Source organism: Triticum urartu, chromosome 6A (genome assembly GCF_056163025.1).
Source record: "Triticum urartu cultivar PI428250 chromosome 6A, HENAU_Tu73, whole genome shotgun sequence".
NCBI classification, from domain to species: Eukaryota; Viridiplantae; Streptophyta; class Magnoliopsida; order Poales; family Poaceae; genus Triticum; species Triticum urartu.
The window spans coordinates 116,993,567-117,004,866 of NC_141878.1; the positions used below are offsets into that span (position 1 = coordinate 116,993,567).

Below are 11,300 nucleotides of genomic sequence, written 5' to 3' on the forward strand. Positions count from 1 at the left end.
CGCCGAGTGTCAGGACACCCAGCCCAGTCGGCGTCGGAGTAGGCGACGAGGCTGGTGTCAGGTGATGCCGTCAGGGTGAGACCTATAGCTGTGGTGCCACGTATATACGGGAGAATACGTTTCACCAGAGCCCAATGAGTGTCACGAGGAGCATGCATGTGAAGGCACACCTGCTGGACAACATACTGAATATCTGGACGCGTCAGTGTGAGGTACTAAAGAGCACCGACGATGGAACGGTAGAAGGGAGCATCGGACGCCGGAGAGCCCTTGACGGCGGACACCTTAGCCTTCGTATCGACAGGCGTGGGAGCAGGCTTGCAGTTAAGCATGCCGGCTCGCTCCAGAAGCTAGTAGGCATACTTCTGCTGATGCAGCAAGAAGCCAGTGACACGGTGGACAACCTCGATGCCGAGGAAGTAGTGGAGAGCCCCCAAGTCCTTGAGGGCGAACTCGGTGGTGAGGCAAGCTGTGATCTGCTGAAGTAGCGCTAGCGAGGACGCAGTCAGGATGGTGTCATCGACGTACATGAGAAGGTACGCGGTGGCGGCGCCCTGGTGATAAACAAACAGGGAGGCATTAGACCGTGTGGACCGGAACCCCTGCTGCTGAAGGAAGGCCGCGATCCGCTGGTACCAGGCCCGAGGCGCCTGCTTCAACCCGTAGAGAGAATGGGAGAGCAAGCACACGTGGTCTGGATAGTCGGTGTCGACGAAACCAATAGGTTGCTGACAAAACACCTGCTCGTCGAGATGGCCATGCAAGAAAGCACTGGACACATCGAGCTGGTGAAGTAGCCAGGCGCGAGAGACAGCAAGCTGGAGAACAGCGCGAATCGTGTCCGGTTTGACAACCGGGGCGAAGGTGTCGGTGAAGTCCACGCCGGCGCACTGGCGGAAGCCGCGCATGACCCAACGCGCCTTGTAGCGCTCAAGAGAACCGTTGGGGCGAGTCTTGTGGCGGAAGACCAACTTGTCAGTGATAACATTGGCACGGGGAGGCCACGGGACAAGCTGCCACATGCGGTTACGCTGCAGGGCGTCAAACTCCTCACGCATCGCAGCAAGTCAGTTCGGATCCCAAAGGGCTGCGCGGGTGGAGGTGGGGAGCGGGGACGGGGCCGAGGTAGACGCGGCACACGCGTACTCGTTGGAGGCGTAGCGCGTGCTAGGACGAAACGTCCTAGTCCGAGCCCGAGTAACCACACCGGTGATAGGTGCGGCTACAGCTGGCGGAGCCGAGAGGGGGACCGATGGGGAGGAAGTCGAGCCGGTCTTCGAAGACTCCGAGGGGCCACCTATGGCGTGCCAGAGGCCGCAGCGTCGGGGCGACCGAAGGGGCCGCCGCGGCGGGGACGCCCGAGGGGGCGCCAGAGGCTGCGACGGGGGCGCTCGAGGGGGCATCCACACCCGAAGCACCGTGGGAGGGGTCGGCCGGCACCAGAAGCGTGGGCAGGGCTGGGCCCAGTGCTTGGCGTGGCGTAGGGGGCGACTCGCCATAGGTGGTGGCAGGGGCGAGCCGCGTCGCGGGAGACGCCGACGGTACCTGCTGAAACGGGAACACCAGCTCATCAAAGTACACATGCCGCGAAGTGAAGACGCAGTGGGACACTGGATCATAGCACCGGTAACCTTTGGTGTTGGAAGGATAACCGAGGAAGATGCAAGGAACCAATCGGGGAGCGAGTTTGTGAGGGGTGGTGGACGCGGTGCTAGGATAACAGAGACACTCGAAAATGCGAAGACCATCATAGGATAGAGCCGCACCGAAGAGGAGCTGGTGAGTAGAATAGTTCCAGCAAGGACGACACGGGCGGATGTTAATGAGAAGACTGGCGGTTGCGAGAGCGTCCGGCCAGAACCGAGGAGGCACGTTGGAGTGGAAGAGCAACGTGCGGAGACAGTCATTAAGAGTGCGGATGATGTACTCGGCGCGACCATTCTGCTATGATGTGTAGGGGCAAGTGAGCCGAAAAATAGTGCCATGCGACGCAAGGAGACTACAGACGGCAACGTTGTCAAACTCTTTTCCGTTGTCAGTTTGCAAGGCAAGAATAGGACGACCAAACTGTGTGGTGACATGTGAATAAAAAGCGATGAGTGTGGAAAAAGCATCAGACTTGCGACGAAGAGGAAATGTCCACACATAATGGGAAAAGTCATCCAATATCACCAAATATTATAGATAACCCGTGTTGCTTGCAACTGGGGACGTCCAAACATCACTATGCAATAACTGAAACGGAAAAGTGGAAATGTTTGTAGACTCGCTAAAGGGAAGACGAACGTGCTTGCTGAGACGGTTGATACGTCTCCGTCGTGTCTACTTTTCCAAACACTTTTACCCTTGTTTTGGACTCTAACTTGCATGATTTGAATGGAACTAACCCGGACTGACGTTGTTTTCAGCAGAATTGCCATGGTGTTATTTTTGTGCAGAAATAAAAGTTCTCGGAATGACCTGAAAATCAACGGAGAATTATTTTGGAATATATAATAAATACTGGAAGGAAGATCCACGTCAGGGGGGCCTCCACCTGTCCACGAGGGTGGGGGGCGCGCCCTACCCCCTGGGCGCGCCACCCTGCCTCGTGGGCCCCCTGACGCTCCACCGACCTCAACCTTGACTCCATATATTCACTTTCGGGGAGAAAAAAATCATAGAAAAGGATTCATCACGTTTGACGATACGGAGCCGCCGCCAAGCCCTAAATTCTCTCGGGAGGGCTGATCTGGAGTCCGTTTGGGGCTCCGAAGAGGGGAATCCGTCGCCATCGTCATCATCAACCTTCCTCCATCACCAATTTCATGATGCTCACCGCCGTGCATGAGTAATTCCATCGTAGGCTTGCTGGACGGTGATGGGTTGGATGAGATTTATCATGTAATTGAGTTAGTTTTGTTAGGGTTTGATCCCTAGTATCCACTATGTTCTGAGATTGATGTTGCTATGACTTTGCTATGCTTAATGCTTGTCACTAGGGCCCGAGTGCCATGATTTCAGATATGGACCTATTATATTTTCATCAATATATGAGAGTTCTTGATCCTATCTTGCAAGTCTATAGTCACCTACTATGTGTTATGATCCGGCAACCCCGAAGTGACAATAATCGGGATCGCTCCCGGTGATGACCGTAGTTTGAGGAGTTCATGTATTCACTATGTGTTAATGCTTTGGTCCGATACTCTATTAAAAGGAGGCCTTAATATCCCTTAGTTTCGAATAGGACCCCGCTGCCACGGGAGGGTAGGACAAAAGATGTCATGCAAGTTCTTTTCCATAAGCACGTATGGCTATATTCAGAATACATGCCTACATTACATTGATGAATTGGAGCTAGTTCTGTGTCACTCTAGGTTATGACTGTTACATGATGAACCGCATCTGGCATAATTCTCCATCACCGATCCATTGCCTACGAGTTTTCCATATATTGTTCTTTGCTTATTTACTTTTCCGTTGCTATTGTTATCATCACTATAAAACACCAAAAATATTACTTTTGCTACTGTTACCTTTTACCACCGTTACCACTACTATCATATTACTTTGCTACTAAACACTTTGTTGCAGATATCAAGTTTCCAGGTGTGGTTAAATTGACAACTCAGCTGCTAATACTTGAGAATATTCTTTGGCTCCCCTTGTGTCGAATAAATAAATTTGGGTTGAATACTCTATCCTCGAAAACTGTTGCGATCCCCTATACTTGTGGGTTATCAACGGTAGGCCTCACAAGAGTGGTCGTCGACCTTATTACATGAGAATGAAAAACTCTGAAGAATCTGACGTAAAACTGTGGAGTTGGGATGACTGAGGCGGGAGTGCTAGAGATCGACACGAGCGGCGAGGGTAGCGGGACGGGTGGTGGTGCCGGCGGAAGGATGCACTGGGTAGAGCTCGTCTGGGCTATCACATCGGTGGAGTACTATCCATGTACGGGCGTCCTTCACAGAAAGGCCAACATCGTCAAATTCAACAGTAATAGGGTTCTCACGAGCAACGTGACGAACAGAGACAAGGTTGGTAACTAAGTCAGGAGAGACGAGAACATTAGACATGTTAATAGGAGTAGAGGTTGAAGGAAACGACATATGACCGACATGTGTAATGGGTAGAGAGGAACCGTTACCAACGGTGATGCGAGTGGGAGTATGAATGGGAATGGAAGACGTGAGGTTACCGGGATAAGCAGTCATGTGAGCAGTGGCGCCCGAGTCCATGTACCAGTCACCGCCGCCACAATAGTTACTCGCTGATGGGGCCGAATGCAGGGCGACGAGGAGTGCGGGATCCCACGGCGGCGGCACCTGGGGCGGGTAGAACCCGCCGTAGGCAGGCGCGGTGGTGGCGCCGTAGCCGCCCATGCCCAACGATGTCAGGTAGGGGGCGGCGTTGGGTGCGGCGAAGAACGCCTGGTGGCTCACTGGACGGGGCCCAAGGATGCCCGGGGTAGGAGCCCGAGGGACTGGCATCGAGTATGTGTGAACGACACCCGTCCACGGATTGATGCCGTAAGTCCACGGTGAGGTGGCCTGCTGTTGCTGACGAGCCCCCTCCCCCCCCCCCTGCCGTGCGCCTGTTGCTGCTGCTTGTGGCCGCCCCTGCGGCGGTTGCCGCGCCGCCCGGCGCCCTGCAGCTGCTACTGGGGGGCAGCGGGAGGGGTGGGGGCGCTAGAGGGAGGGTAAAAAAATCCCAGGGGCGCGGGGGCGGCGGCTGTTGTCGTGGTGCAGGCGGGGCGCCACGGGAGGTGCCGGCGGCGACGACATGGTGCTGCACGCGCTTCTTGACCCCCTTCATCCGACGCTCCTCCAACCGCAAGTACGCCACAAACTTGGGGAAGGAGGCTCCAACATCAAGGTGAGGTTGGAGGCGGCGTTGCCGAAGTCCTCGTTGAGGCCGGCGATGAGCGTGCTGAGGAGGAGGTCGTCATCAAACTTGGCGCCGATGTCACGGAGTTCATCCGCCAACGTCTTCAGGCGACGGAAGTAGTCATCGATAGACTGATCATCCTGATGATAGTCAAAAAATTCCTGCTGCAGAAAAATGGGACGCTGAAGCTTGTTGTCAGTGAAGAGGCCGTTGAGCTTGACCCACATGGCGCGGGCGTCATCACCATCGCTCACGACCGTATGAAACAGGTCCTTCGAGATGGTGGTGAAGAACCATCGGATGAGCGTGGCGTCGATCGCGGTCCACTCAGAGTCGCCCACTATGGCGCAGGAGTCGATGATGTCGTCAACATGATCCACGAGATTGTTCTCACGGAAGAGCAGCAAAAAGTACGTCTTCCGCGCGAAGTATGTGGAGTCGGTGGCATCGAGAACGACGGGGACGCGTTCCTGGATGTTGATGTCATGGATGCCAGCGGGGTCCGGCTCGACGAAGGGGTTGAAGTAGGTGGAGGCGTTGGACGACATGGCGGCGGCGCGGTGATGAGGGGGAGAGGCGGCAACTGGGGTTGGGTGAGGGTGCGGCACGGCAGGGGAGGCGGCGCGGCGGGGGAGGTGGCGCGGCTGGGAGGGGAGGGGCGGCCCGGGGAGAGGGACGCGACGGCGGCGTGGGGCGGCGGTGGCTAGGGTAGGCGGAAGCGGTTGTTAGGAGAGGATTGTGATGCTATCTGATACCATGTAGAGAATAATTTGGTACATCGACAATTGATTGATCATGCACTAGGCATATATATAGATAGAAGGGGTGCGACCGGTGTCTTGTCTCTCAAGATATAAGTACATACAGAAGGAGAGACACTACATATGTGGTATACAAAACCTAGACCTACGTACATGTATACATGTGCAACAAAAACAATTTGAAACGTCAAAATGTGGTTCAGACCCAAAAAAAAACATGTGCTGCTCTTAGCACTTGGTTGGAAGTGAAATTTATTATCCCATTTCCTTTCGTCCAGAATTACTTGTCATAAAGATGAATGCATTTGGAACTAAAACACGTCTGAATACATCCATTTTTTTAACAAGTAATTGCGGACGGAGCGAAAGTGCCCTTCTACACGTACCCGAGCTCAAATGAGCTCGGGATAAACAGTAACTTAAAAAATATTTAAAAATATTCAAAAAATCTGACTTTTTTAAGTCAAGCTTTGACAAATTTTCTAAGAGCTTGCAAAATTTTAGCATGAAATCAATTTGTGGAAGTCGTGGCAAAAATACAAAATTAGTGCTCTAAAGTGCTTTCGAAAGCATTTTCAGAGTATCAATTTTTCTGACACGACTTCCACAAATGCAATGTGATGATGAAACTTTGTAAGCTCTTAGAACATTTGTCGAATTTTGCCATAGAAAAGTTCAGAATTTTTAAAATATTTTCTGAATTTACTGTTCATCCAAGCTTATTTAAACTCGGGTGCAAAAACTTCACATGCCGGAGGGAGGGTGTATATCTTTATAACCATCGGATATAAGAGGAATGCACCTAAGAAGCCTTTCTGATGGTTTGTTGGGTTTTGTTTCGTGCCAAATGTGGTGGTACTAGGCTGGGCACGCAGAGTGGATCGAGGGGGCCGCGGTCAAGTCGTTTTCCAAGTGGAATCCAATTATCCAAAGCATATATGGATCGTGCGTGCTCCAGATCGATGCCAATCAAGATGCTTCTCGGCATTGGCTTCGCCATGTGCGATTTGGAGCTGCGTCCAGAGGGCAAGCATTTCTATCGGCTTTCTGGCCAACGTTCGGTTTGCTATCTAAAGCTTGTGCTTTCATTATCTCTAGAATCAACAGTACGCGAACTTGGCATCACTCATAAATGATTGAGTTGCATGCACCGACTAATTACCTCCACCGTTCCCCAAGAAAAAGGAAAGATCAACAAGCCTTCTTTAGGTACTACTTTTCCAAGCATTCAAATCGAAGTTTGACAAAAAAAATCAGAATCTTTAAAAATGTTTACTTTTATTTTTACTGTTTGATTTGAGGTTAGATGAGCTCGGGAGCAGAAGAGGACTTTTAAACGAATTAAACCTTCCACCACCACCCCCCCACCCCCCCCCCCCCCCCCCCCCCCCCCCGCGTTTGTCTCAGTGCCGTTGTCTTATAGAGCGGATGACGCCCCGTGCGCAGGAGGATGAAGACTTTGCACCCTAATAAATATATTTTTAAATTTTGTAAGGGTGCATTCATAAAGGAGCCGTGTCATTTGATATATTGTCTTGCGCCTCTTCTAAAAAAACACCTTCTAGAAAAAAAACAAGAATTTGCAACCAACAAACCCCAATATGCTATGGAGAGATCGACCATGAAATTTGGTCCCACAGTTTATCTTTTTGCGAATCATAGGGGTTTTATTTTGTATTTAAAGAGTTACAGTTGAGAGACAAAAGATCTTATAGTTACCTCGACTTTACGTAGTAAATCGAATTCAGAGGTACTAGTACTATCCATCTCATAAATAAGTAAATTCAGAGTAGTACTAAACCATTTTGATCTTGACTTAAGATTGTGTCGGCAGGGGGCCGGGGGCCGGGGTAAGCTAGCGAGGGTGTGTACGTGCATGCATATGCGTCCGTGCATCATGGAGGGGTGGTCAGTGTCCTTGCTTTCGTGTGAACGTGCATGCACAGTCGCAGAATTTCGCAGATGCAGGCTTCGTGGTCCGTGTGAATAGTTTTGCAGATTCGCCGCGCCTTTACTCTCGTATATATGTTTGCCAAACTAAAGGACGATGTATACGTATGCGCATGTATTCCGCCGAACTGTACATTTTTTGCGCCGAACTGTACATGAATACGCAAAAATTCCAATTAGCATGCATACGTAAGTACAGTACACTAGCTGCTTGGCGATTGTACGGTGCTTTTAAGTAAGTATCTATCTAATCTACTATGCGCTCGATCGTATTATTTGTACGTAGTACGTGTGATAGGGATAGCCATTCTTGTTCTCCCAAAGGGAGTAGTGTAGACAGGATGCGCTGCATTTGATAGCTACTGCTCCACGGAAACCAAGAACGTAGTCGGTAGCCCACGAGTACGTGTAGGATTGTCTAAAAAAAGAACCAGTACGTATAGGATCGTCATGTTTTCTTCCCCATCGAGTTCACTGATTCACAAAGACTGGTTCACGGCAGTTCCGGCAGATTTGTTTTGGGTCTGTCTAGGACACATTTAGATGTGACATAGTTTCTAACCTGATTTTCATTCTATTTGTGGTCTATTTTTTTGTCTTAGTTTTTTGTTTCTTGTTGCCGCATTATATATTTATGAGAGCTTAGATGTGACATCTTTAAAAAACATTTAGATGTGAATTAGACAAACTGTTCCATTTAACCCACAAATTCATGCTAGGGAAATGGCAATAAGAGTTTGGTGATCACTCGGTCACGGGTGCTAAAATTATAAGATATATTACTTATTAAATTGACATGCATATTTATGCTTTTATTTCTATATCATTTTAGTTAAATTTCCGGACGAGACTGTCATAATTTTATCTTTTTGAGAATCATATATCATCCTTATTTAAATAATAGACATTGGGATACAAAGGCCATTAGACGAAGCTGTCGGACACACACGACGACCAACCTCATCTCTCAGCAATGAGTGCGCTAGCATGCGCGTCTCTTTATTGGAAGATCTTCTCTTGCAAAGAAAGGGGCTATTTTCTAGGCCTTGCTAGCCGCAGTAATCTCCTAAGTCTTCCCATAATGGCACAATGAACCACCGTGGAAGGTATTGGTTTAGGATTCCAAATGCCATCGATGATGACTTGGATGCTCACATAAAATCACATACATGGCTCATTGGGACCTCCTCCACCATACCTTTGTTGCCTTGCTTGCCCAATGCGGCGTCTATGTTCACCTTCGCTCAACCAACAGGAGGAGGGGTCCAGGATAAGACTATCATAAGTGACTTTTCATCAACGAATACCAGAAGAAAATTTTAAGGCCCCCGGAGTTTTAGTTTCGCCCCGCCCCCCCCCCCCCCCCCCCCCAAAAAACTCAAGACCGGCCCTGATTTTGCTACTAGAATTTAAAGAGAGAAAAGTTGGATGCAAGATATAAATAAACGGGAAAGTTAACTGGCAACCGGCCCCCGGGAGAAGGGTGGCAAGCAAACCCTTTTTGATGGCAATTTTAGTTTCTAAGACGAGATCAAATGATAACAGTTTTTAACCGAAAATTGCCGTCTCTAACAAAAACTATATGTCACTCTGAAAAAATTGTCATCCCCTCAAACTAAAAATGCAACCAAAATCGTTCGCAAATACCACCTCCTCCCGGCGACCATTCGCCAACTAATGGGTTCCTAGATAAAACATTTTATGGTAAAAACCTCTTGCTAAAAATCATGTTAATGAGTATTTGGGTTAAGGAATGGAACAATATTACGACTTGACTAACAAAACTTATTACATTAATTCATCCCATAACCTGAAGGTTAGGAGGGGGTGCACTGAATCTCATTGAAAAATATCAATGTAGTGTTGTAATTGCTTGTCCTGATATGATAGAATTGTGCTTCAAATCTCTAACACATCTATGGCCTCTTTTGATTCACAGAATAGTAAAGATACATGATTAGAATGTCAAGTCATTCGAACCCTATAGAATTTTAGTTTGTTTGATTACATGACAGGAAAAACAAAAGGATTGTTTTCTAGAGGTCTGAGTGGGTGCTAGATTTCCTTAGGACAAAAATACTATGGAACCAATCCTAAAATCAATCAACTAACTTAGGAAAAAAATCTTGATGATTCCCGTATTTCAAAATCATATGAAAACCATTTGAATCAAACGAGCCCCTAAGATTGATCTTGGTTGAGAGCATGTTATTGGTTTCAGAGCTTCCTGGGGATAGCAGGCAGCTCCGTACCCCCCGCGTCGCCTCCACAAGTGAGGCGACCAGGGCGGGCCCTCCTTCCCTTCGTTGTCGAGCGCCTCCCCCTCTCTCTGTTGGGGAACGTTGCAGAAAACAAAAAAAATTCCTACGTTTTTCACCAAGATCCATCTATGAGTTCATCTAGCAACGGGTGATCGGATGCATCTACATACCTTTGTAGATCGCGAGCGGAAGCGTTCAAAGAACGGGGATGAGGGAGTCGTACTCGTCGTGATCCAAATCACCGGAGATCCTAGCACCGAACGGACGGCACCTCCGCGTTCAACACACGTACGGTCAGCGTGACGTCTCCTCCTTCTTGATCCAGCAAGGGGGAAGGAGAGGTTGATGAAGATCCAGCAGCACGACGGCGTGGTGGTGGATGCAGCAGTCACCGCAGCAGGGCTTCGCCGAGTTTCTGCGAGAGGGAGAGGTGTAGCAGGGGAGAGGGAGGCGCCAAGGCTTCAGGGTGCGGCTGCCCTCCCTCCCCCCATTTATATAGGCCCCCTAGGGGGTGCGCCGGACCTAGGAGATGGGATCTCCTAGGGGGGCGGCAGCCAAGGGGGTGGAGTGCCCCCCAAGGCAAGTGGAGGCGCCCCCTCCCCTAGGGTTCCCAACCCTAGGCGCATGGGGGGCCCAAGGGGGGGCGCACCAGCCCACTATGGGCTGGTTCCCTCCCCACTTCAGCCCATGGGGCCCTCCGGGATGGGTGGCCCCACCCGGTGGACCCCCGGGACCCTTCCGGTGGTCCCGGTACAATACCGTTGACCCCCGAAACTCTCCCGATGGCCGAAACTGCACTTCCTATATATAATTCTTCACCTCCGGACCATTCCGGAACTCCTTGTGACGTCCGAGATCTCATCCAGGACTCCGAACAACTTTCGGGTTACTGCATACTCATATCTCTACAACCCTAGCGTTACCGAACCTTAAGTGTGTAGACCCTACGGGTTCGGGAGACATGTAGACATGACCGAGACGACTCTCCGGTCAATAACCAACAGCGGGATCTGGATACCCATGTTGGCTCCCACATGCTCCTCGATGATCTCATCGGATGAACCACGATGTCGAGGATTCAAGCAACCCCGTATACAATTCCCTTTGTCAATCGGTACGTTACTTGCCCGAGATTCGATCGTCGGTATCCCAATACCTCGTTCAATCTCTTTACCGGCAAGTCACTTTACTCGTACCGTAATGCATGATCCCGTGACCAGACACTTGGTTACTTTGAGCTCATTATGATGATGCATTACCGAGTGGGCCCAGAGATACCTCTCCGTCATACGGAGTGACAAATCCCAGTCTCGATTCGTGCCAACCCAACAGACACTTTCGGAGATACCTGTAATGTACCTTTATAGTCACCCAGTTACGTTGTGACGTTTGGTACACCCAAAGCACTCCTACGGTATCCGGGAGTTACACGATCTCATGGTCTAAGGAAAAG

General features: G+C 50.0%; 1 protein-coding gene across 1 annotated transcript; it reads right to left on the reverse strand.

Moving 5' to 3' along the window:
- Positions 1-4,799: 4,799 nt before the first annotated feature.
- On the reverse strand, positions 4,800-5,423 carry LOC147964376 (uncharacterized). The gene has a single exon (XM_087529951.1). The coding sequence runs from the start codon at positions 5,421-5,423 to the stop codon at positions 4,800-4,802; it is 624 nt and encodes a 207-aa protein (XP_087386077.1).
- Between the last annotated feature and the right edge of the window lie 5,877 nt (positions 5,424-11,300).

Excerpts from the sequence above, each read along its gene's own strand:
- LOC147964376 (XM_087529951.1), bottom strand. The coding sequence starts at position 5,423 with ATGTCGTCCAACGCCTCCACCTACTTCAACCCCTTCGTCGAGCCGGAC.